This window comes from Geotrypetes seraphini, chromosome 11 (genome assembly GCF_902459505.1).
Source record: "Geotrypetes seraphini chromosome 11, aGeoSer1.1, whole genome shotgun sequence".
Taxonomy (NCBI): domain Eukaryota; kingdom Metazoa; phylum Chordata; class Amphibia; order Gymnophiona; family Dermophiidae; genus Geotrypetes; species Geotrypetes seraphini.
In genome coordinates, this window is record NC_047094.1 from 137,746,775 (window position 1) to 137,773,297 (window position 26,523).

The following is a 26,523-nucleotide window of genomic DNA, read 5'->3' on the forward strand; positions in this document are numbered from 1 at the left end:
CAAATCTCTCTATTTCAACCTCTCTAGCTAGATTGTTGTTTCATGGGTGGGATTAATTATCGTTAGGCTCTGCTGGGGACTGGTAACGTGGATTGGCTACCCAGCATTGCATTTCTTAGGTAAAATTCTCCCTTATATATTGTGTTCAGGAAATCAAATTGGATTGATTCTATGTGGTTAGACGATAAGGTTCAAATCCCTTAGAAATGGTTTTATTTCACAAACTGAAATGTTCAGAACATTAGCAGCTTCCTTTAATTCTTAGATATCTTTAAAAAAGGAAGAATATTTAGCTTAGGGATGTGTGGAAATCCACATTCCAGTGTGCATTACATAGGTGGAGTTCTGTGGGGGAGGCTTTTAGATTTAAACCCATCTCTGGTGCACTCCAATTACGGTGGGATTTGAACCTGCTGTTCTAACCATTAAGCTATTCTAATGTTTTCTCAGGTCTCCGATTTCTGCTTGTCCAGGAGAAATTACAGAGGAAATATTTGCTGTACCTGAGATTTTCAATTTCCTCATCTTTCTCAGCCAGTTTCCGCTCAATGTCGGCTTTAACCTGAGACAGCTCGAGCTGGATCCTTAAGGTTTTGCTTTCTTCATGTTCCAGAGCTCCCTTGAAAAGAAAGATCAAACGCAGATTTGATATCTTCTAAGTTTAGAAAAGATTTAGTATGAGTTCAGGGTATAAACCTAGAAATTTTGGGTTTAATATGTGTCTTTTTTAGCTCCTTTCCTTCATTCCAAAAATAAAGAAAGGTTTAGATTCAGAACTGTAGATCCAGTGCTAAGATATTCATCGAGAAACGATAGCTAGGTAATGCCTGTAAGACCTTTTTTCATAGACCTAATCTTTGTCCCCGGTGAGGAATCTTCATTGATGTAAGGTGAACATTTCATGCTCTCAGAAAAGTGATAACCTCCTGAAGGAATGCCTTTTTTTTTTTTTTTTTAAATTAAAATAGGCCTTATTGTCTTTGGCAAATTATGGGATCCTTTTATTAAGGCACGCGAGCTGATTTAACACATGCTAAATGCTAATAAAAGGACCCCTATGATCTTTTATAACTGCTTTTACCCCCAACCCTCCTTTAAAAAAATCGTAGCATGCTTTTTTAGTGTAGGCCATGGCGCCAATAGGAATTCTATGCAAGACAGGCAGCCTTTGCAGTAACAGGTTTTAGGCATATTTCTATGTTATTGCCTTTATCTGCCACAACAAAAAGGAAAATGCAACCCCACCTATAATCAAACAGAAAACAAAAGCAAGTGGAGAAGGGAGTGGACCCATCGGCCTTTAGAACAACTGTGCTTTATTAAACAAACCAGTACATGTGTAAATCTAGGCCAATTTGGACCCAACGGGAAAGAAAGCCGCCTTCAGGGGTATATGATGAGATTCTCTAGGTTTGCCGCTGGGAAATCCACATATAAGCAACCTTTTTATAGCGATCAGGCCATTTATATGTGGATTTCCCAGCAGCAAACCGGACCAGTTTTATCACAAACCTAGAGAATCTCATCATATACCCCTGAAGGCGGCTTTCTTTCCCGTTGGGTCCAATGAAAGACTCTCCAAATTGGCCTAGATTTACACATGTTGGTTTAATAAAGCACAGTTGTTCTAAAGGCCGATGGGTCCATTCCCTTCTCCACTTGCTTTTGTTTTCCGATTGCCTTTATGTGCATCTTTCTCTACAGGATCTCTTTTGTGCTGGCCAGGGATGCAGAGCTTCTGCAAGATCTTATCTAGGAACAAAAAACGCCATCCATGTGCAGAAGTCATCATTTTTACTGGCTGATTATGTAAGTGTGGCTTTGCAACTTTTCCACTGTGCCTAAACGATATATTTGAACACAAATAGCCTAATTTTCTAGGGCTATAAAGTGGAGAGGTTTCTCATGGAATGAACGATCGTTGTGTCTTATGCATCAATTCTGCGTATCACTCACCTCAGCTTCCTCCAGCGCTGCCTGGATGTCGCTCTTTTCACTCTCCAAAGCTTTTTTCACCTTTTCCAGTTCGTGAATTGTTTTTCCACTTACACTGATTTGGTCCGTTAAGTCAGAAATCTCTTCTGCAGAAAGTGAAAACAAACATCTTTATTTCCAAGAACCTCTGTGAGAAACTGCTTGGCCGTGCGTCGCAAAGAAAGAGCCAAGGCTTGCTGGAGAATGAGACCCTCCTGCTGTCTCTCTGCAGTCAATTTTGCCCCTAGAACGGTTGAAGTGTGCTGTGTAGATATCTGTTGTAAATGGAGCTCACTGGATGCTGACATGAATGACTCTGTGATCACTTCTGGGCAGAGAATGACACGGTGACAAAATTCATCACCGTTCCCATCCCTGCAGATAACTGTGGGAAATAATCTCGTGTCATTCTTCAGGGTCCATCTCAACCTCAGTCCTTCTACACCAGTGGTCTCAAACTCAAACCCTTTGCAGGGCCACATTTTGGATTTGTAGGTACTTGGAGGGCCGCAGAAAAAATAGTTAATGTCTTAATAAAGAAATGACAATTTTGCATGAGGTAAAACTCTTTATAGTTTACAAATCTTTCCTTTTGGCTAAGTTTTAATAATAATATTGTAATTTATAGCTAAAGAGACATATGATCAAGAATTTTACTTTTGTGATTATGATAAACATACCGAGGGCCTCAAAATAGTACCTGGCGGGCCGCATGTGGCCCCCGGGCTGCATGTTTGAGACCACTGTTCTACACCAACGTTCTTCAGTGCAAGGCTTGAGGGTCAGTGGCGGGGCCCATTCATACTCTGATTCTTCCCTCTCTCCTTATAGAATGACATGGAGATGGCTTCCCATGGGGAAGGGAGCGGTGATGAATTTTGACATCGTGTCATTCTAGAATTTCCTTTCAAATGAAAGAGACTCAACTCATGCGCATTTACATCACATAGGGATCTATAATATCATTTTTCTCTCTCCCGCCTTTCCTCCAAAGAACCTTCTCAGCCCCAGAAGTGAGAGAGGGGATGAAAACTGCTTGACTACCTGAATAATAAACTGCTTAGACAACCTCCATTGATAGGCGGTATATAAATAAACTTCGATTTTTAAAAACCAGACATAATTCAGCACTTTACCTTGTAGATTTTTGTTCTCTCGCTTCAGGGTTTCAAGGTTATCCAGAGATTCCTCATAGGCATTCTTCAGCTTGAAAAGCTCTGTGCTGAGGCTTCGTGCCTCTTTCTGAGAGGCCTCCAGCTCTGCCTGCGTCTCCTCGTACTTCTGCTTCCACTCTGCGAGGATCCTGTCAAAGTTGCGCTGCTTCTTGTCCAGGGCAGCAGCAGCCGAGTTGGCTCGTTCCAGGTCTATAACCAGGTCTTCGATCTCTGTCTGCAAGCGATGCTTGGTTTTCTCTAGGGAAGAGCATTTCGCATTGGCAGCCTCCACAGCCTCCTCTGCGTCCTGCAATCTGGCTGCCAGTTTCTTCCTGCGGTAAGAAAGTCCTGATCTCAGACTACAGGTTCATTACAAGAGCTATGTTGTAAAACAGATTAATGCCCTCTAAACACTCTCTGTACAATACAAACAACATTCTTCAGGAACCCGTCTTTCGTGGAAGTACTTAACTTCATTTCTTCAATTTCCAACACGTGTCTTTTGTTGACGCGCTCGTCTCATGCATATGTGCGAATTGAAGAAATGAAGTTAAGTACTTCCACGAAAGACGGGTTCCTGAAGAAGCTCCTATAGTGAAACGGAAGCTCCGTTGAACCTACAGTCTTCAGTTTGAGTTAAGTGCAAGAGTTATAAACAATAGTGTAAAAAAGGAAAAAAAATAAAAATTTAAATGAACCAAAAGTAAGCAATCCGGGGTTGTTTGTTTTTTTTAAGACTAAGGGACTGCCCTAGTTCAATCTGAAGTGCAACACCTGGGAGCGCTTCAAGTCCTTTTCCCACCCGCGAGAGAATTTCTCTAGGATACTGCAACGTGTGTAGGCATTTTGTGTTGGGGCTTAGTCTTTTCGGACCATTGTGTGTAGAACAGTTTAAGGAGTCCACATGTCAGAATAAAATTAAAATAAAAAAAAAATCAAATGTGACCAGCACAGGTAAGTACATCTGTGGATGTCTAAAGAAGATGCCGTTATATGTGGGGTGATTAAGGTTTTGTTATTTTAAGTGTCTGAGCCGCAGCGGAACATAGAAGGGTCACTTTCTAACTGCCCGCGGTAGTGCAAAGTCAGTGAGTATTTGTGAAACTTAATCCAATTTTCAAAGTGAAATTATGCGCTAACTTTCGCTTTGAAAGTGCTTTCAGATATACCACCTGCCCCCATTTATCCCAGCTAAATTGTACGAGTCATAATTTACACGCTCCTTTAGCGGTTGTTGGAACTTACTTAGCGTCTTCTAGCTCTTCTGTGCGCTGGATGGCGTCCGTCTCGTATTTGGTTCTCCACTGTGCCACTTCTGCATTGGCCTTAGAGAGTGAGCGCTGCATTTCGCTTTTAGCTTCCTGCTCTTCTTCGTACTGTTCCCGCAGGAGGTCACAGTCGTGGCGTGAGGCCTGGAGGGCATGGGCCAGGGCATTCTTGGACTGAAAGAAGCATCAGAACATGATGCTAAGAAAGAGTTTCTAATCCATCCATTATGTGGAAACCTGGACTTGCTACTGTTGGAAATGGGATATTGGGCTAGAGCAGTGGTCTCAAACTCAAATCCTTTGCAGGGCCACATTTTGGATTTGTAGGTACTTGAAGGGCCTCAGATAAAAAACAGTTAATGTTTTATTAAAGAAATGACACTTTTGCGTGAGGTAAAACTCTTTATAGTTTATAAATTTTTCCTTTTGGCTAAGTCTTAATAATAATATTGTCATGTATAGCTAAAGAGACATATGATCAAGAAACTGTTTTATTTAACTTTTGTGATTATGATAAACAAAATAGTACCTGGTGGGCCGCGAGTTTGAGACCACTGGGCTAGAGGGATCTTGGTCTGACCCAGTAGGGCAATTCTGATGTATTTTATTACAAGACTGACAGTGACCATGGGCTTCCGCCAAGGTTTCCCTCTCATTTGGAATCTTGCAGGTTATTCTAGGTGTGTATCAGAGGCATTTCTTCTCAGAAATTGCCTGTTTGGGAGTCTTCATGATATGTTCCAACTTAAAACCCTACTAAAGGGAGAAGAGAGATTAATTGGAAGAATACCCACCTTGATCTCTTCTTCCAACTGCCTCTTGAGTTCTTCAATGGATTGAGTAAAGGAAGCCTTGCCACGACTGAGCTGGTTAATCAGTGATTCCTTTTCCTCTAGCAGCCTACTGAGCTCACCTAGTTAGAGATGAAAGAAACGGAGAATGTGGAGCGCTGGATTTTCTATTGATGAGCTCGTGATACAAGAAGACACATCTTATCTGTTAATGTGTATAGCTGTAATGGTTGTCTTTCCTGTGAATGAGCTGTGTATGTATAATTGTGACCTGCCTATGTGTTAGGCGGGCAAGAAATTTTAAAATAAATAAAGAGGTATGGGGGCGAAGGAAAGGGGGTACACGTACAGGGGTGGAAGTGGGAAAGGAGTTTGGGGTGGGAGGAGGATGAGTGCCACCCCCCCAAACTAGTGATATATATTGTAATGAATAAGAGAAGGAAACCAAAGTAGACAAATTATTTGTTATGGAAAATCTGGTAACAAATCTTTATAGGGGGTCATTGCTTCTTACCACTCTCAGTCTGCAGTCGGGCCCTATGCAGAGAAACATCTACCAGCTGCCGCTGTAACTCATCCACCTTGGTCTTGGCTTCACTGAGCTGGTCTTCGTAAGTTCTGCACAACTTCTCAGCATTAGCCTATAGCAGGAGAGTAACCAATGAACAGCTAAGATCCAAAAGTCAGAAAATGCTGCCTTTCAGTCTTAGGGATCAGAACAGGGGGAGCCACACACAGATGCTATAACACCCCCAAATTATAAGCACAAAATCTGGCATTGCTTGCTACCTGCCTACCTCCAGATCCAAGATCCCCTCCCTCTCTTCCTGCCTCAGCCCCTACAGATACCGAGTGGCATGCATTTGGCTGTCCTCACGTGCTGAGCAGCCCTTTTCACACACATTCTGGTATCTCTCTCTCTACTCCACCTGTTCTTGATCCACCATCTTTCTTTGCACTCCCATTCGGAAATATCTCAGGCTTCTTTTTCACTAGAGTGGCACAGAGACTGGCCTTAGCTGGCTCCAGAGCTTTCCTTTTCATATGTCTCACTCTGTCAGAGGGCAGAATGTGTTGGAGGACAAGCTTCAAGGCCTGATGCAGCTAGTCTATATGCATCACTGCCATCGATAGCAAAAGATAGATCCTTGAAAGATAGGGAGAGATGCTGGACCATGGGTGGAGACCTAGGGTGGAGGGGAGGAAGGGAAGAGAAATAGAGATGTTGGTTCTGGGGACAGAAGAGATGAAGGAAGAGATGGTGGTCATCGTGAGGGAAGGAAGAAAGAGAGAACATATTGGAGTAGAGGGTAGAGGGGAGAAAGGGAGTGATGCTGGGCAGTGGGCGGGAAGAGAGAGGGTGAGATGTTCAATCTAGAGGCAGAAGGGAATAAGGGAAAGATGCTGGAGAATAGGAGAGAGAAAGGGAGGGAAAGAGAGGAAGAGATGCTGGACCCTAGGGCAAAGAGGCAGGAAGAAAGAGGGAGCGATATTGGAACATGGCGGGAGAGAACAACTATTGCACACTATGTCTTTACCTCTTGCCCGATGATAAAGGTAACAAGCAGAAGTTGCTGTGGGAGGTGCTGGACCATGTGGGGGTAGAGAAAAGAGGAGATATGCTGAACATGTGTAGTAGGGGGTGGGTTTAGAGAGACAGAGGGGATGCTGGACAGAGGAGAGATACTAAGCATGGGGGAAGGAGAGGAGAGAAAAAAGGGAGCTCGTGAAGAATGCGATATCAGTGGGTTGGAGGGGAAGATATTTAGTTTTGATCAGTGAGGGTCTACTGTGTTCTGTGTGCAATATTAAAATCAGTGGTATTTTCTTGGGGTAGAGCTGGGCAGTGGAGCTTCCTCCCCACAATAGACATTTGACTGCCTCTACTTCCAATACGTCATTGTTAGCCAAGGCCAAGCCCCATTCAGGAAGAAAGATCCAGTGACAATTAAGGAAAAGCCTCAAAAGAAAGTCCTCTACTCTCTTAACTGACCAGCTTTCTCTGCCCCACGACAGAGTGAGTTTGTTTACAGCCAGCCCAATATTTAAACTACATTTAAGGATAAACTGGATATTCAGCACTGGTAAATGGATTGAGGCTGGTACTGAATATCCCATGTCAGTACCAGAACCATCCAGAGGGCAACGATGTTGAGTCAAAGCAGCCTGGTATTCTGTTCTAGCTATTTTGGATAAAACCAAAAAGAGACTGTGGAGAACAAAGTTCTAGATCAGGTGTGGGCAACTCCGGTCCTTGAGGGCTGGAATTCAGGTTTTCAGGATTTCCCCAATGAATATGCATGAGATCTATTTGCATGCACTGCTTTCAATGCAAATTCATTAGGGAAATCCTGAAAACCTGACTGGTTCCAGCCCTCGAGGACTGGAGTTGCCCACCTTTGTTCTAGATTAGGGGTAGGGAACTCTGGTCCTCGAGAGCCGTATTCCAGTCAGGTTTTCAGGATTTCCCCAATGCATATGCATTGAAAGCAGTGCATGCAAATAGATCTCATACATATGCATTGGGGAAATCCTGAAAACCCGACTGGAATACGGCTCTCGAGGACCAGAGTTCCCTACCCCTGTTCTAGATGCTACTTTATTGGTGTATTATTCCAAGGCAAAATACATGCACATCTGCATATGTTGCGGTGTAACAGGACCCAACATGGTCCATGTTTCGGCAGATATGCCTTCCTCAGGGGTCCAGTTCGATGTGAATACACAAAAATGTGAACAAACAGATAAAAAAAACCTTAGGCTCCAAAAGCTGTCTGCCTTGCTTCCTTTCTTGAGAAGTATTTTGTCTCCAAACCTAGTGTGGTCTGATTCAGGTTCTGCTACTGTACTCTCCTCCCTTTTGACTCTCTTTAAATTAAATTCAGCAACAGGTGTGGGCTTCTCAGCCAATTAGGGACAAAGTGCCGGGTTTTGAAATCCGGGCGTCTGGTAACCCTACCTGGGAGAAAGCCTCTTTTTAATCCCGTTCTCTCAATGTACCTTGTTCTTGGTGAGCTGCTCAATGTTGGAGGTACAGTCGTCCAGCTCCATCTTCATCTCACTTTTCTCCTTCTCCAGCTTCTGCTTCACCCGCTGTAGGCTGTCGATCTGCTCACCCAGCTCTGCTACACTGTCTGCATGCTTCTTGCGCAGTCCTACCGCAGTGGCATCGTGATGTAGTGTTGCTTCCTCTAGATCTCTGCGCAGCTTCAGGAATTCTGCCTCTCTCTTTTTATTCATCTCAATTTGGAGGGAGGTGGCTCCTCCTGCTTCTTCCAGTCGCTCGCTGAGCTCTTCCAGCTCCCGAGCCACCTCTGAGCGCTGCTTCTCTACCTTGGCTCGGGCAGCCTTTTCAGCCTCCAGCTCTTCCTCCAGCTCTTCAATGCGAGCCTGTAAGAAGGAGAGAACACCAAAGCATGGAGAGGGGAACATGTGGAGGAGGAAGAAGTGGCATAGTTGTTAGAACTAGTTATTAGAGCTACAGCTTCAGCACCCTGAGGTTGTGGGTTCAAATCCCATGCTGCTCCTTGTGACCCTGGGCAAGTCACTCAATCCTCCATTGTCCCAGGTACGTTAGATAGATTGTGAGCCCACCAGGACAGACAGGGAAAATACTTGAAGTACCTGATTGTAAAAAATGCTTAGGTAACCTTGATAGGCAGTATATAAATACATGTGATGTTCTCTAGCTACTGAAAATGATAAAGATCTGTGGTGAAGGTTTGCCTGCTTCTCCTAGATTACTCATTATATTCGTGTGACTTAAGATAATACTTTTCTAGAATTTTGAAAGACTTCCTATATACTATTAGAGGCTTTTGGACCTTCCTATCTCCTGTAAGAGGCTTTCAGGTCTTTCTATGTACAGTATAGCCTTCCTTTCACCTGTAAGGGGCTTTCAGGCCTTTCTATGTACAGTACAGCCTTCCTTTCACCTGTAAGGGGCTTTCAGGCCTTTCTATGTACAGTACAGCCTTCCTTTCACCTGTAAGGGGCTTTCAGGCCTTTCTATGTACAGTACAGCCTTCCTTTCACCTGTAAGGGGCTTTCAGGCCTTTCTATGTACAGTACAGCCTTCCTTTCACCTGTAAGGGGCTTTCAGGCCTTTCTATGTACAGTATAGCCTTCCTTTCACCTGTAAGGGGCTTTCAGGCCTTTCTATGTACAGTACAGCCTTCCTTTCACCTGTAAGGGGCTTTTAGGCCTTTCTATGTATAGTACAGCCTTCCTTTCACCTGTTAGGGGCTTTTAGGCCTTTCTATGTACAGTACAGCTTTCCTATCACCTTTAAGGGGCTTTTAGGCTTACCTGCAGCTCTTTGATCTTCTTTTGCAGTTGTGCACTTAATACCTGCTCATCTTCAATCCTAGAATTTAACTGGCTGATTTCAAAGTCTTTCCTAAAGGGAAGAACAGAAGTCACATTGTGGTTTTAGAGGCAGTTTTGACAGAAAGGATAGGGCTCCAGAAAAAGGAGGACAGATTGTGACATCCGGATTTTACTTCCATTGATCGCAATAGGAGGGCAGACTGAGACATCTCGTTTTTATTTCCTTTAAAAGCAGTGGAAGTAAAACCCGGATGTCTCAATCTGTCTTCCTTTTTATAGACCAAAAAGAAGGAAAAGGCAAGAGAGGTGTCCTTTACAACCAAAGCATAAACTTGATTATAATAAAAAGTCCCAACAAGGATCCAAGTTTCAGCATCTGTGATACTTTCTTCATGGGACATTCAATTGTAGATATTTTGCAAACCAAATGAGCATCAGAGAGAACAAGACAACTGTGTTGGGACTTTTTAACGTAATAAAGTTTATACTTTGGTTGTAATAGACGTCTCTCTGGCCTTTTCCTTGTTTTTGATCCTATTTGCCTCTCACAAGGCAAGTATTCTCTGTTCGTTTGACTCTGGAGCCATATCGTAACCCTATGTATAATCCACCAAAGTAAAATAACATAAAACTTCCAACACCTGTAAACAAGTGTGACATAACAAGACAAACCACACTTTAACATAAAATCATAGTCCCACTCTTGATCTCTATAGGATTCACCCCCAATTCCCCTTGTAGAAATGGGCAAAACTGGGGAGGATAGATGCTCTCTTTGTGTGCGTTTCTATGAAGTTTTTCTAAAAGCAAATGTGTTCAAAGATCTGGCCACATTATATATTTTATTTACATAGTTAATTATTGTATTTCTTGACCACTTCTTCCCACTAAGTGATTTACAGCCGTTTGGTGTCTTGTGTACCTCTTTGTGTAAAGGTCCCTAAAGGTCTTATTGTGGATTCATGGTGTGGCTGCTGTGTTAGTTCAGGAAAGGATCAGGGTTTTGTATCACGTAGGACTGCATGCTTTGTCACTTATTGCTAGGAGTCAGGCAGCCCCATCTTGAAACTCTTCTACTGAATAATCCAAACACCAGTCAGTTCAACCTTCCACCTCTGAGGCCCCCACTGTTTTTCTTGACCTGGAGTGTAATGCTTTTTACTCACTTTTTAAGTCTTTCTTCTAGTTGCTGTTTATCATTTTCTAAGTCCATGACAGATTCTTGTGTTAGTTTGAGGTCTCCTTCTAGTTTGCGTTTTGCACGTTCCAGGTCCATTCTGATTTTCTTCTCCTGTTCCAAGGACCCTTCCAGCTATGGAAAATTGACAGACACAAATTCTGAGGTTTGCTGGCCTTCGAGGGTCATACAGAGAGGATGGCTGTTTACTTTGGTAAAACTACTTTCTGAACATACTTTCTGTATTCTTTGGGTAAGTATGTCCTCTTGCTGTCTCAGAAATACTGCTTTCTAGATCATAATACCTGGTTCTTTCAAAACCTGCTATCTAGATTGCAGTGAAGCAGTGTTCTTCAGATAACAAGACCTCCTCTCTATGCTCTCAGTAACATCACAGCTATCAGCTCTCCTAGAAGAATCTTCACTGAAGTAGTGTATCCTCTTATTCCCCTCACTGTGTTCATGTCTTGCTCTGTAACTCTACCTCCTTTCAAGATGTATCTGAAGCAGTATCGTACAGGTATAATACTGTATCTCCTCACTACTCTTTAAATGGATAGCAATATCCTTCTGAAGATTTGTCTCAGTATCTCCTCTATAGGCTGTCTCTAGACATTTTAGAATAGTGAAACCTCATGGTCCGCTCTACTTACATCATCCACTTGCTGCTCTAACTTGGCTTTAGCTTTGGTCAGTGTGTTGACTTTGTCTTCCTCAGCCTGAAGATCATCCAGAGCTTGTTGGTGAGCTTCCTGCAAAGCCTTCTTCTCTTTGGTCAGTTTTGCAATGATTTCATCTAGTGCTGCCATTTCTTCAACAAGATTTTTAACCTGTAGTCCACAAAGAACAGAAATATCAGGTCCTCTTCTCTATGATGTGGGATGCCATAACCATAAAGTATTGCGGTAGTCATGTTCACCCTTATAGTGGATTGATGTATTAAAAACAAAATTGGAAAATAAGGCGAGACCTTCATATTGCCTTTCTCTCTCTCTTGTTTTTTCTTCCACCTCCCCACTCCTTTACCATAATTCCTCTCTTCGTTTGCCAACTCTATCCAGTATTGTCTCTTCTGCCCTTCTTCGGGGCAGCCTCTCTCACACTTCTGCCTGCTATTTCTACTCATCTTACTAGCGCCACCTATCTTGCTAGCCTTCATCCTCCAAAAGTATAGCCTCCTGTGCCCTCTCTCCCAATCTCCATCTTTACTACCATTTTCATTCACATCTCCCTATGCTTAACTCCCCATTCCACTTTTGCTACTGGTCAACATTCAGGTTTTCCACCTGAACCACAGCTTAAGTACCTCATCTTCAAGGTCATTGTTAGGGATGGGGACAACGTCAGGCTTTGTGCATTGAGGACCCCTATGCTTAGCAGCTTCCAGTGTGCTATCAGTTACCACACAACACATCTGTATCAATCATTCCTTTGGCTGCAGTTGGCAACCTCTTAAACTAAACTAAACCTTAAGTTTGTATACCGCATCATCTCCATAAAGATAGAGCTCAACACGGTTTACAGGTAATTCAATAAATGAATCTCTCTTCAATCTCTCTGCCCCCCTTTCCCTCAGCACTGTTCCCTCCAGCCCGTAGAAGTTGGAGAGTGGTAGGCCTTGCCTGCATTGGCCTCATACTCTGAGTCTGATCCGAAGTCTGAATTGTCCAGTGCCCTTTAGTAATGGAGCACCCAGACAGAATTTTGTTGAGGAGCAGTATGAGAAGAAAGGAAAGAACCCCTAAACTGGTTGATTTTTCTGTAGCTCTAGTCAAACCCTTTTAAATATTAGCTCTCAATACTAAAAAGTATGCAGTCATTCATTGCATTGAGAGTACAATGTCAGGAAAGACCCCATACAAGAATAGAAAAGATATAGGGTGTGGAATCAGTGACCCTGACTGACTGGGATATTTTTTTATTTTTAACGCTAGCTCTTATTCAATATTTTTTTTTTTCTTTAGTCACAATATAGGAACAGATCCTTTCTGGGGGTGACATATTGACCTTGAGTGGAGTAGAACGGGTACAAGTGGATTGATTTTTCACTCCGACAAAAATTACAAAGACACTCAATGAAGTTACAGGGAAATACTTTTAAAACCAATAGAAGGAAATTTTTTTTCACTCAGAGAATAGTTAAGCTCTGGAACGCGTTGCCAGAGGATGTGGTAAGAGCGGATAGCCTAGCTGGTTTTAAGAAAGGTTTGGACAAGTTCCTGGAGGAAAAGTCCATAGTCTGTTATTGAGAAAGACAAGGGAGAAGCCACTGCTTGCCCTGTATCAGTAGCATGGAATATTGCTACTCTTTGGGATTCTAGAATCTTATTACCCTCTGGGATTCTGGAATCTTGCTATTCTTTGAGATTCTGTATGGAATGTTGCTACTGCTTGGGTTTGGGCCAGGTACTAGGGACCTGGATTGGCCACCGTGAGAACGGGCTACTGGGTTTGATGGACTATTGGTCTGACCCGTAAGGCTATTCTTATATCATGGATTTACTCATATACTGCAGGCACTTCAACTCTCACTCTGCATCTTGACTGACTCTCACACTGGATTTAATCACCTTGTTTTCTGTGGCATGCTTTTCCTTCTCCACTTTGGCCAGGGTGATTTCCAAGTCATCAATGTCTTTCTTCAACTCCGCACACTCATCTTCTAGTTTTCGTTTCTTGGATGTGAGGTCAGAGTTCATCTCTTCCTCATCATCCAAGCGCTCTGTCAGCTCCTTCCCTTTAGCCTCCAGCTGGATCTTGGCTTTGATAAGCAGGTCACAGCGTTCCTCAGCATCGGCAAGATTGTCTTGTTCCTGTTCAGTGCAGAGAAGAGAAGAAGATACCATGTTATGAGCTTCCCACTGTTCCTAGCTCTACCTGCCGAGATCTTCCAGTCGCAGTCCCGAGACTCACCGCTTGCAGCTGCAGCCCCAAGTCATTCTTCTCCTGGATAAGGCTCACTTGTTTTTCCTCCAGTTCTTTCCTCTTTGCTTCCGATTTCGCCAGTGCCTCCTTTAATTTCAGGAATTCTTCCTTCATGTTTGCCATCTCTTTCTCTGTCTGGGCTGATCTCAGTAGGGGCTTGATCTTGAAGAAGAGCTTCATCCACGACCAGTTCTTCACAGCATTGAACGCACGGATGTTCCACTGGATCACTAGCAATGCATCTCTGTGTGGCAAAAAGCAGGACAGTCAAGTGCTGGTCACAATGACATGGGGACAAATTCTCGATAGCCCCATCCCATCTCCATGAGTTCTGTCCCTGTTCCTGTCCCATTCCTGCAAGCTCCATGGATGCAAGACAAAGTTAGACAAGTTCCTGCTGAACCAGAACATACGCAGGTAAGGCACAATGGACCTCAAACACTTATGATTTTAAAGTGTTCGAGGCTTGTGCAGATGAAGACAGAGCTTATGGGGATGGGTGGTTTTTTTATTTATTATTTATTTAGCAATCTTATATCCCACTTAAAATTGGTCAACAGCCTTTGTCATAAAAGATCTACATATACTTTGGAAGACCAGGAAGAGTGTCAGAAACAAGAGGTCAGAGGATTGAGATATAAGAGAAGAAACTAGGGGGTAGTTTAGCCAAATATTTCTAAACAAAAAGGGTAGTGGATACCTGGAACAGCCTTCCAGTGGAGTTGGTGGAGAAGGAGAGACCATATGCTCTTTTCCTGCAGTTTGGTTTTATGTTTCTGCTCTAATGTCCTTATAAAGAAAACTTTGCTCAGGATTGCAGTTAATAGAGGTATAAGATTCAAGGAAAGGGCACCTTCCAGGTTTGGTTGAGGAGCTGAAGGGGGATGGATTGGAGGACAGGGTGACTTTCTGTCTTTCCAGAGATGGCGGGGAAGGGGTGAGTTCAAAGACCACCATTGTCTTCAAATTCACTCCATCTCCACCATCCCTTGGAGGATACTCTCAGAAACAGGGTGAGAGCTATTCTCCACTGACCTCGTGATCACTGAATGACTCGGTGATAGAATTCATCACTGTTTCCATCCCTGTGGATAACCGCGGGAAACCACCCCCATGTCATTCTTTAAGGAGAAAGGGAAGAGTCAGTGTCTGAAAGGGCCCAGCCACTGACCCTCAAGCCTTGCACTGAAAATTGCTGGTGTAGAAGGACTGAGGTTGCGATAGACATGGGATGGTTTCCCATGGTTATCCATGGGGATGAGAACGGTGATGAATTCTGTCACTGTGTCATTCTCTACTACCGACGACTGTAATAAATATTTTAAACAGTATTGATGGATATAGATCTTTGATCTGTTCTAAGTTCCACTGAATCTACTGTCAAATGGGATAGCTGTTGCATTAATCTCAGTTCCGACAGTTGTTACTTATCTCCCTCCTACTAAGTAATTAGAATTCATGGTTCAGCTGATCTCTCTTCCCGCATGAATATGCATGGAGCAGATTTGCAAGCCTGTCCCTTCCATTATGTGCAAATCTCTCTCATGCATATTCATTAGGGCTAGCCTGAAAACCCGATTAGCCTGGTGGTCTTCCAGGACAGGGTTGGGAACCACTGGTCTAGACAATGTAACTGGTACCTTCCCCTTTCTGAGTGACCTATTTAGCATGCACTGATAACGGCACCTCCCGGTGGTGAGGATGGCTTACTCTCTGCTCCTCAGTACTGACCAACTACCACTTAGCCAGTGTCCTCATACCTTCTTGCAATCATCTTCTGGTACTCAATTCTCATAAGCCGTCCACGGCTTATGGCTTGCAGCATAGTCAGAATTTTGGCCAGACGTTCATCCCGCATCTCCTCCAGCTGTCCCAGGAGCCCCGCTTTAAAAAACACCTAGAATGAGACAGCAGAAAGAATACTGGATACTAAGAACATACAACTTGCGAAAGCCAGCACATAATCTTGGGCATGAGTAGAAAGGATTGGCTCTGTTCTTTGAGATTCCTATTGCCCATTCCCAAGATGGCTTCTAGTCTGCCTTTCACTGGTTCCACAGCAGCAGGAGATTATGTTTTATTAAGGTATCATCTGCTGCCTGAGGGGGAGATATTTGGTGGTACCATGTTAAGGTCTGTCAGAGGTAGATAGAGGCAACAGATGGCGTGACTGGGTCTTGGGGTGTGGCTGAGCAGAGTGGGGTAGAGCTGGGTCTTGTGTTTGGATTGTAAAGAAAGAATCCATCTTACCTTGGTGTGTCCAAACTTGTATTGTGAGTGATCAATTTCCAAAGAGCCCAGCAGCTTCTCTGTGGCTTTTCTGCTGTCAACAAACTTGTCATCTGGGATGGCAGCAGGGTTCAGGATGCGATACCTGCATAGAAACAGGACACGCGTGAAAATAGGAGTACGATCCATGGCCTCAAAAAAGAAAACGTTTTGTACATCTTTGGAACAGTCTTCCTGGGCTTGTGAGATTGTGTCAGCTTTAAGAAACTATAAAAAAAGCTCAATTATTTGTCGAAGCCTATACGTAAGAGATATAATTGATTCCACGCTGCTGTGGATATGTATTTGTTAGGTACGCGGACTGTGAATGATGGCCACGTTCACGTACTGATTGGAATGGAGATATTGTGTGATGTCATGTCTGTCTATTATATGGAATTTTATGACTGTTATGATACTGGAAAATGCCTAGACGTAAGGTGGTATATAAATGCATTCAATAAAATACAAAATAATGAACGGTGAAGCTCAGACTTGCCTGGGTCTGTGTGGTAAGGATTTCTCTGCTGTTGATGAAAAGCTTCTGTCTTCTGGACCCAGTGGCGTAATAAGGTTTGGTAATTCCCCTCCCCCGCCCTCTTCCCCTCCTCCCCTGTCACGCACGCTCCCCCTTCCCTTTCCCGGTACCTTTTTAAATTCTCTGGCGTGAGCAGCATGCCCACGTCGGTGACTTTATTTATTATATGGTAATTTCCTAGGGACGGGTCCTGGAAGTGACATCAGAGAAAACGACTATGCCAACGCGGGCAGCAACCTCACATCGGGGAAGTAAAAAAAGGAACAGGGGAAGGCAAGGGGCGTGCGCGGCAAGGAGAGGAGCGGGGAAGGGGTGCCACGCCCTTAGGAAGACCGCACCCCACTTACTGCGCCACTGCCTGGACCAAAGATAGTAATTTGGTCACCGTACAGCCCTTGCCTTTAGTCCAACGCACTTTCCCTCTGGTGTGAATGCCGAGTCAAAGTATTTGTTTACGCCAGTGGTTCCCAAACCTGTCCTGGGGGACCCCCAGCCAGTCAGGTTTTCAAGATATTCCTAATGAATATGCATGAGAGAGATTTGCATATAATGGAAGTGACAGGTATGCAAATCTCTCTCATGCATATTCATTAGGGATATCTTGAAAACCTAACTGGCTGGGGGTCCCCCAGGACAGGTCTGGGAACCACTGGTTTACGCTATCTATATCTACGCCAACTCCTCAGAGCAAATAATTAAATTCTTCACCTCTATGACAAGACAGTCAACCAATGGAGTCAAATACAAACAAATCCATAATTCCCTATTCAACTAAATAACCACCAAAACCTTGAATAGTCTCCCAACAGCCATTAGGACTGAACTGAATGACTTCACATTTGGGAAAAAAAACCAAAAAAAAACTTACCTCTACGACATACCTCAACAACATGCTATTTATTATTTGATTGACCGCTATTGACGTAAGTATTTAGCGGTGTACAATAAAAAGAACTTATTATAAATAGAACAAAATCACTTTACAAAATCTATAAAAAAAAAAAACACCCCCCAATAAAAGAATAAAACAGTAATTCAAATTAGCAGGATCAAGTCAATCATTACTAAATCCTATAATAACAGTTTGCTTCCAAAATATTGCTGAATTAATTCTGCTTTTAACAGCTTATGCTTACGAAATGACAAATATAACCTCCGCTACCTTCCCATAAATCTTCCATATGCTCCGCGATATTACTCTGTGACAAACTCATTTCTCTGAACTCTCGAAAACTCTTAAAAATAATGTATGTAAACTTTTAAAATTGTACTGAAAACTGTAATTATCACCTAATTCCCCATCGTAATGTATGGGCCTCTTCTTGTGTAAGCCGCTTTGAACCTGTTTTGGATAACAGCGATTCAGAAATTCAGATTCGATTCCTCTAATTATTCTCTTGGATAAGGGCCCTTTTTACAAAGCCCCGGTAGCGATTCACACATTGCGACTGCGATACAGCCCATTCAATCCTTATGGGCTGCGTCACATTTGAGGCAGCGTAACTCGCTACTGCGACTTTGTAAAGAGGGGCCCTAAATCTTTTCCACTTTAATTGTTACTTTTATCGTACAATCCAACCATTTTTGTTGACAATGTTCTTCTGGGCATTGTAACTGTGGGCATAAATGTGTGGTCAGTCCGAGGCTTACCGCTGCTTGAAGTCTGCATAGAGCAGCCTATTGGGAAATCCCTTCCGACAGATCCTGATGCCCTCCAGCACTCCGTTACAGCGCAGCTGATGTAACACCAAAAATGGATCCATTACACCTAAACATGCAGATACCAAAATGAATCTCATGCACACACAGGAACCAAGATACTGGATTACTAGCCAATATTTAGTGCCACACAGTGGTGTGCGGTGAGGGCTTTCAGTGGATTCAGTGAATCCCCAGCTCTGCAGCCCTGATTTTTTTTTTTTGGATACTTGTTGCTTAATGCAGTTGGATTTGTTGAGTAGGCAGCCTGCTCAACCGAACTGCATCAAACAAAAAGTAAAAAAACAACTTAAAGCAGGGCTCTTGGACTGGGGATTCTCCGAACCCCCCTGAAGGCCCTGACAGTATTGATCTGAATTTGATGGGTTGAGCAGCATCTGCCTGTTACCTGCTCAACCCATCAAATTCAGAACAGTGCCCTCAGGGCATTTAGGGGCTGGGGCGAATCCCCTGAAGGCCCTGACCGCACGCCACTGGTGCCACACCTGCTCTCCACCGCTGGCGAAATTACACCCGATCCTGAATTTCAGGCCATAGCCGGGTTTTAAATATGGACAAGAGTGGCGATACCATAGGTTATGTGGATATGGCCAATATGAATGCAGTACTGGGCGAATCTCTTCATAAAGGCGGCTACTAAATCCCAATAAGTACATACTTGCATAGCTCATAGGGAGAGTTCCTGTCATTTACCCAATAAGCTATGCTGCTGCTCCAGTGACTTGTGGAGCTGCCCCAACATTCACTGTCAGCAGCACTACAAGAAGGACACCGGAATCACGTCTACAGAGGCACCTAAGGTCAAAGTAGGCGTGGTTTGGGCCAGAAATGACCATAGGCGTGGGCGGAGAGGTAGAGGGGTGCCAATGCCCCTTGGAAGACCCCACCCCCCTGTCTACACCACTGGGTACCACATCCCACACTGAGGGTACACTTGCGTTACGGCTGTAAGCGGGAGCTCATGTACACACAACAGCTTGATTTGTACCTGGAGTTTTCGTCTCATTGGGAATGATGCAACGAACGAAGTGGGGCTGAGTTGAGCGTAGGTTCGTCATCAATTTGTTCAGATTTTCCTGCAGATGGAATATTCCAGGTTAGAACCGTTCTTGGCACTGGTCCCCCAAGTATCCATTCTGTGCCTGCTTCTGCCTCTGCTCGGTATCATTTCCTGATTAACATCCAATACCTGCCACTAGTTCATGCGTTGTAACAGACAGGCTCAGTTTCACCCAGATGGTTCCTGCCACTTACCCCTGTTTTGAAGCCTTATCCTGGGTATTGCCTTCCTTCCTTTGTGCCCACCTTGTGTTCCTGCCACCAGGCCCTGCTCGGAGGCTTTCTGCATGTCCTACCGTTACCAGCCCCTAACTAGGTGTCCTCTCTTAGTATCTGTTGCTTGGGGTCAGTAACTCTTCCTTGTTTGATATCTGCTCTCTACCTTTATAGCACAGGCAGGAAGGGAAGGATCGGGGCCATGGCACTGAACTATGAGATTCTCAGGATACTGTTATAACCCTCTGCTATTACCAACATTTGTACACAGAAACTGTAAAGCCATCAAATTCCAGGAAAAGTCCATAGTTTGTTATTAAGACATGGGGGAAGGCACTGCTTGCTTTGGATCGGTAGCATGGAATGTTGCAACTCCTTGAGTTTTGACCAACTACCGCTGACCTGGATTGGCCACCGTGAGAACAGGCTACTACTGGGCTTGATGGACCATTGGTCTGACCCAATAAGGCTATTATGTTCTTATCAGATTTCAGGCTCCTGTAACATGGGTCAAAGTGCTGGACTATTCGGAGCCAGCCCTCCTCCTTTCCTTCCCCTCCCTGACTATTGCCACACTATAAGCTATGCTCAGTCTCAGATCCCTTTTGGGTTCCTTTCCCTGCTCTAGCTCACACTTTGCTCTCGACTGAGGTAGGCATTAGCTATGTCCTTCTTGCAGCATCACGAACAGGATGGGCCGAGTTCACGCTAATGCCAGTGTTCCACTACTTACAGCTCCTGGAAATTCCTCACTGACCAAAGCAATATTATGGAGCCAGAGAACAATGGTGTCGAAATCTGACTCTTGAATTCCTCCAATCATATGTCATATAGGGCTGAAGATGCCTGAAATTAACGTGGCTGACTATCCTACTGTCCACGGAGAACCTACGTTACAGGTAAGTAACTACACTTTATTTGCTCCAGGCTGGTTGAGAGGGGCGGAGAAAAGACTGGATGAATGTATGAGGTGCAATCTACTAGATTGGGGGGAAGGGGGAGCAGGATTCTTGTCTTATCCCAGGATAGTTGAGCAGGTTCATCTAATCATGGCTTTGTCCCATTGCATTCTTGGAGTCAAAGCTCTGGTTTCTCCATCGAATGTCTGAAGAATATCAGAGCTACAAATCCATGCAGTGGGACGGTACCAAGACTGGATCGTGCCTGTTCTGTTGACCTAGATGAGGTGGGAAACCGAGAAAAAAGCCCATGGGAACTCTACGCTCAGCAGCCCTTACTGGAACAAAGGTTTTCGTGAACTGCAAGTCCTCCCTGTCAGATCTTGCTTCTTGCCAGGTGAAGATCCTCTTCTCAGAATAGACGAGCGAGGGCGAGCGAGAGACAGCACAGACTCAGAGTGATGTTCATGTAATAATTTATCTAAACATCACTGCAAGTCTTAACTGCCTCTCTCTCATTGATGGGGACGTTTTAACATCACCGACCGACCTCGTTCTCACAGGAGGGGAAGATGTGACATCAGCCACCCTCTCATTGAAAGAAAAACTATGACATCATACGACATGCAAACTGCCTGATTCGATGTGTCAGGCTCCATCTCTGGCAGTCTTCAGATCCAGACTCGAAGCCCACTTCTTTGACGCTGCTTCAATTCCAAACTCCAACCCACCTGCTAAGCCCCAATATCTGTCTTCTCATTCCCTCTGTAATTCCCCCCACCTGAGCACTGTGTATTGATGCACCTTCTTGTCCAGTTTGCCTGTCTTGACTAGATTGTAAGCTCTTTGGAGCAGGGACTGTCTCTTCTGTGTTTGGATGTACAGTGCTGCGTATGTCCATTCTCACTGCCCCTTTTGCTCGGGTAGAGATGATAAAGTAGAAATCCTGATGTTACTTTCTACTGTGACCCTTGCTACGGATTCTGACACAGTGAGGGTAATTGGCAGGAAAGGCATGTGGATGTCTTTCATTCCATCTTTACCGTTTTACGATTACTCAGGGAAAGGAGGCGCACAGGCTACATTCTCACCAGCTTCAAATAGGTGCAACTATGTGCTGTATGTTTAAAAGGTATTGGAGGTCTGGCGACGTCACTGCTGTGGGTGATGAGTCAAAAGCGCGCAGGAGAATCGCACGCCGACAAAGCCACTTGGACATATGTGCGAGGGATGTCAGCGTACCAGATTAAAAATTAACTTTAAAGCACTTCGTTTGGGTGTGGGGAGGAACCCCCTACTTTACTTAGAAGTGTTGCCACTATCGTTGGGTGTGGGGTAGAGTGGAAACTGTCATTTTTCCTTAAAAAAAGAGGGAAAAATTACACTTTCTTCTGTAATGGGGGTTTCCCCCAACCCCCAATCCCCCAACGGCAGTGGCAACACTTCTAAGTAAAGTGGGGTTCCCCCAAAACAATCCCCCTATATCCTGCGCGCATTTGTCTGAGCGGCCTTGTCGGCACGCGGTTGTCCCGCTTTCTCCCTGTAGTTTCTCAAGCTCTCATCTCTCTCCCGTCCTCGCAGGAGCTCAATTTCCCTGCCCCGTCCCCGTGGGATTTTGTTGCTGTCCCATTCCTGTAAGCTCTGCCGTAACCGCACAAGCCTCGAGCGCTTATGATTTTAAAGTGTTTGAGGCTTGTGCAGATGAGGACGGAGCTTCCAGGAATGGGACAGGGACAGTGACAAAACTCGCAGGAATGGGTTGGGAAAATGAGTTCCCTTGGGGATGGGTAAAAATTTGTCCCTGTGTCATTCTCTAGTTTCTTTTTGCGAAGACGGGTTACTTACCTTGTGCAGCTGGGACACCGTTTGAAATGAAGCTGCCTTCTTGCGCTTTTCTTTGACGCCAGTCTTGGGAGTATCTGGTGAAACAATGAGAGAGGATAAACAGGCTTTAGTTCCTGCAGGCCCAAAACAAACCTAAAATACCTCAACACCTGCTCCGGAGATAGTTATTAGGATCAGACATCCTGCTGACGTTAACGGCACCTTCTAAATGACAAGCTCATTTCTTTAGTAAGGGGGGGGAGGTCCACCCCTGGTGCTGCCTTAGTGGGGGCACTGGCATCCGTACTTCTCCCTGCCCCCCTCCACTACTGTGCATGCCTCTTCCCTTCCCCCATACCTCCAACATTCCCAGGCGAACAGCAACTCTAACCTGTTGCTCGTGTCAGCGTCGGCTCTTCCTCTGGTGTCACTTCCTAGACCAATGCCTAGGACGTAACATCAGAGGAAGAGCTGACGCTGGAGCGAGCAGCAGCTTGGGGTTGCTTTTTGCGCTGGGAATGTTAAAAAGCTGCACTTCCCCACCCACCCTACCTCCCACATCCCTCTTGAAATATTTGCCGGGCCTGAACAGCGTCTTCCACCTGTGGCTCGCGCCGGCCTTGGCTCCCTTCTGAGCAGGTAAAGATGCTGCTCATGCCGGCAAACATTTCGAGAGGTGCACTGGAGGGGGCAAAGTGAAGGAGAGGCACTGGCATTGGCGCCCCCCCGAAGACAGCAGCTGGGGAGGTTTGCCCTCCCCCCATTACTATGCCACTGTTGGCAGTGTCCTGTCTTCATATTCATTTGTGATAAAGAGCAGCAAAATCCTGGTCTAGCATCTGTTCGTCCCTCCACTTGTAGTTTAGTATCCCCAGGATAGGAGGAAGGGAAGAGAAAAGAAGACATGCTGAATTGGGATTGTGATACCATTTATCATCGGTGGGGGAGGAGGAGATCCTGAATCACTGGTGGGTGGAAGGAGAGATACTGGATTGCGAGGAGGGGTGTGAGTGAAACATGATGACGATGAAAGGACACAAATTTTTGAGTCATCTAAGAAATATTTCTTTTTTTGAAAGGTTTATGGGTGTGTGGAACAGCCTTCTGGAGGAGATAATTTAGATAGTATCTGAATGAGAGATGCACAGAAGACCTCTGAGGGTGAGGAAGGGTAGGATTACCAGATTTTCCAATTGGAAAATCCGGACTCCTAGAACCTCCCCCAGTTCCGCCCATCCCCCCCTAATCCTGCCCCCCCCTTCCCACCCCCTGCTGCCTGCGTGGATTTCCTCCCTGCCCAACACGATTTGAGGAGGTTTTTCAAAGCCGGGACAAAGGGCCGGGTTTTGAAAAGCTGAGGACATGTCCGAGGAAATCTGGACGTCTAGTAACGCTAAGGAAGGTAGCTGAGCGGTTGGTGTTGTGTGTGCAGACCGACAAGACCGTAGAGTCCGCAGTCGTGTTCTGGGTTTCTATGTCCCTCTCTCAGTGCTCCTTGGGACGGAGCATTCGCAGCTCTGTCCCTGTCGCGAGGGTCCTCGCGATTGTCGGTCTTGCACATGTGTGATGACGCGGGGAAGAAAAGAGCACTTAAGACACTTCCCCCAACAATTTAATTTAATTTTAAATTTAATTTAATTTTTATTTATTCAATTTTCTATACCATTCTCCCAGGGGAGTTCAGAACGGTTTACATAAATTTATTCAGGTACTCGAGCATCCTCACAATCTACCTAATGTACCTGGGGCAATGGGGGGGGGGGATTAAGTGACTTGCCCAGGGTCACAAGGAGCAGCGTGGGATTTGAACCCACAACCCCAGGGTGCTGAGGCTGTAGCTTTAACCACTGTGCCACACTCTCCCCTAACTAACACAACAACTTACAAAGGATCAGCTTTGGTAGCACAGTGAGGTGCAGGGCAAGATTTTCAGGGCTTTATTGGCGCGGGGTATCGTTGGCTCAGACTAAGACCCACCTGTGTATGAGCTCACGTAGTTTTCATATAAGCTGGCCAGGAGCTTGTTTGCAGATTTTTGGAAAATCGTCACCACAGTCTCGTTTAAGGGATCCTTGTTCTTATCCAGCCATCCCATGATATTGTAAGGGACCTTAGAGAGCAGAGAACAGGTCAGAATGCTTACTTTGTGTGAGATACAAATAATAAGCCAACACAAGCTAAATTAATGTATTTGTACATAGCTAAGCCCACGGCAGGCGCAGTTTAGAAGAGGCCATGTTTTGACTACAAATGAAAAATACAGTATTATGAGTGTACTGAAAAAAGCCATAAGTCAGGGGTGGGCAACGTTGAATTATGCGGAGTAAACGGAGTCTCTGTAGAAGGAGGAGTGAGCAAGGAATACAGAGCCTCTCATATCTAGCACTGGGTAAAGGGGGGGAGGGGTGATCCGCCCTAGGCACAGTCTTGGTAGGTGCACCGGCACCCCTCCCACATGCAGGCGCTTCTTCCCTGCCCTCGTACCTGTTTCATTTTCCCAGTGCGAGGGGCATCGCGAGCTTGCTGCCCGCATCGGTGTCGGCTCTCTCCGACGTCACTTCTGGGCCCCGCGCCTAGGACGTGATGTCAGACGGAGAACAGACACAACACGGGCAGCAGGTTCGTGATGTTGCTCGAGCCAGGAAAATTAACAAAGGGAAAGAGTGGGGGAGGCGGCCGAGGGGTGCCACTCACCCTTGCTATACCACTGAGCACAGGGGATACAAAGCCTCTCACTTACACATTACGACATAGGTCACTAGAAATAGAAAGTATTAACATCTACCATTTATCTGATGGCCTAAGTGTAATGGGAAAATTATTGAGCTTGCTATAGTTTGGTTTATTTCTAATCCGCCGTTTACAAGGCGAAGCAAATTTTTATTTTTTTTATTTTATTAGGATTTTATATACCGCCTATCAAAGTTTTCTAAGCGGTTTTACAATCAGGTACTCAAGCATTTTCCCTCTCTGTCCCGGTGGGCTCACAATCTATCTAACGTACCTGGGGCTATGGAGGATTAAGTGACTTGCCCAAGGTCACAAGGAGCAGCGCGGGGTTTGAACCCACAACCCCAGGGTGCTGAGGCTGTAGATCCAACCACTGCGCCACACACTCCTCAAATATATACAAATGACTAAACTAAAACTTAGTAGCATAGTAAATGACGGCACAAAGTCCTGAACGGTCCATCCAGTCTGCCCATAAGTTATACCCATTAAAAATCCATGATTAAGTTAACTTGTCTCTTCTTTCTGGGCCAAAGTCTGGTCTTGTCCTAGGTTCCAAATGCCGAAGTTGGCGTCCAAGCTCACTCCAGCCTATCCAACCGTCCCGTTGTTTGCGGGACATCTACCGTATAGTCTGGCCAGTAACATCCTCCTCTCCACATCGATGCCCACCCTACACCGAATCACCATATATGGAACACAGAACGTGAATTTATAGACCGTCTCATCTTAATGAGAATAAAGCTCGACTCGGTTTACAGTATGAGATGCTAAAGGAAGAGACGAGGAAAAATTTTCAATTTGGTGAATGCCAAGTTTTTAAATGTTTACGGAAGATTTGAAGAGAGCCTAGTTCTCTCAGGCACAAAGGGATATTATTCCATAATTCAGTTAGTTTAAGGGAAAGAGACTTCCCCAGTTTAATAGTAGAAACTATGCCTTTCAAAGAAGGAAAAGATCATTAAAGTTTTTCCATAGTTCTAACCAGTCCATATTTTTTGGAGTTCCAAGACAGTGTAATTGGTAGAGGACAAATGCTGAATAAGATTTTAAAGCTGAGCAAGCACATTTAAAGTGTATTCTGGGGAATATTGGAAGCCAATGTAGTTTGGCGAGGAGAGGCAAAACATGCTCGAATTTACCTTTACCAAAAATCAGCCTAGCCGTAGTATTTTGGATCAGTTGAAGCCTATGCAAGCTGTTCGTGGTTAGGCATTAGACATTACAATCATTTTACAAAAATTAAACCACCAAATTACATGACAAACTGACATAAGAACATTAATCTCGCCAGACAATCTTCCTATTCCAAACAGATCAGCTCAACGAACATGCCATAAAACAATCGGAGCATCGCCAGTAAAGTTGTACATAAGAACATAAGCATTGCCTCCGCTGGGTCAGACCCGAGGTCCATCGGTTCACACGGCGGCCCAACAGGTCCAGGACCTGCATAGTACTGGACCTGTATATATCAGACAATAGAACAAATGGCATTTTAACAATTTCTTGAAGGCCTTCAAACTCTTTTGTTGCTTAATGAAAGATGGAAGCTTATTCTATTCTTCTGGACCAAGACATGAAAAAACCTTCTCTCTCACCATCTTCAAACTTAGCTCCTTTCTAGATTGAAGAGCCACTCACAATTACCA

General features: G+C 44.7%; 1 protein-coding gene across 2 annotated transcripts in view; it reads right to left on the bottom strand.

The window, feature by feature from the left end:
• The window catches only part of MYH7B (myosin heavy chain 7B), a 77,428-nt gene that overhangs the window by 9,550 nt on the left and 41,355 nt on the right, over positions 1–26,523 (bottom strand). For both annotated transcript variants that reach the window (XM_033962997.1, XM_033962996.1), the window contains exons 18-35: positions 24,119–24,251; positions 22,163–22,236; positions 19,132–19,219; positions 18,075–18,192; positions 15,869–15,992; positions 15,379–15,515; positions 13,607–13,862; positions 13,264–13,506; positions 11,347–11,523; positions 10,683–10,828; positions 9,496–9,586; positions 8,188–8,577; positions 5,702–5,828; positions 5,191–5,309; positions 4,374–4,570; positions 3,111–3,460; positions 1,957–2,081; positions 504–619 (exon numbers count right to left, since the gene is read on the bottom strand). In XM_033962997.1, the coding sequence (XP_033818888.1) occupies positions 504–619; positions 1,957–2,081; positions 3,111–3,460; positions 4,374–4,570; positions 5,191–5,309; positions 5,702–5,828; positions 8,188–8,577; positions 9,496–9,586; positions 10,683–10,828; positions 11,347–11,523; positions 13,264–13,506; positions 13,607–13,862; positions 15,379–15,515; positions 15,869–15,992; positions 18,075–18,192; positions 19,132–19,219; positions 22,163–22,236; positions 24,119–24,251 (3,011 nt within the window). The remainder of the gene's footprint in view (positions 1–503; positions 620–1,956; positions 2,082–3,110; positions 3,461–4,373; positions 4,571–5,190; positions 5,310–5,701; positions 5,829–8,187; positions 8,578–9,495; positions 9,587–10,682; positions 10,829–11,346; positions 11,524–13,263; positions 13,507–13,606; positions 13,863–15,378; positions 15,516–15,868; positions 15,993–18,074; positions 18,193–19,131; positions 19,220–22,162; positions 22,237–24,118; positions 24,252–26,523) is intronic.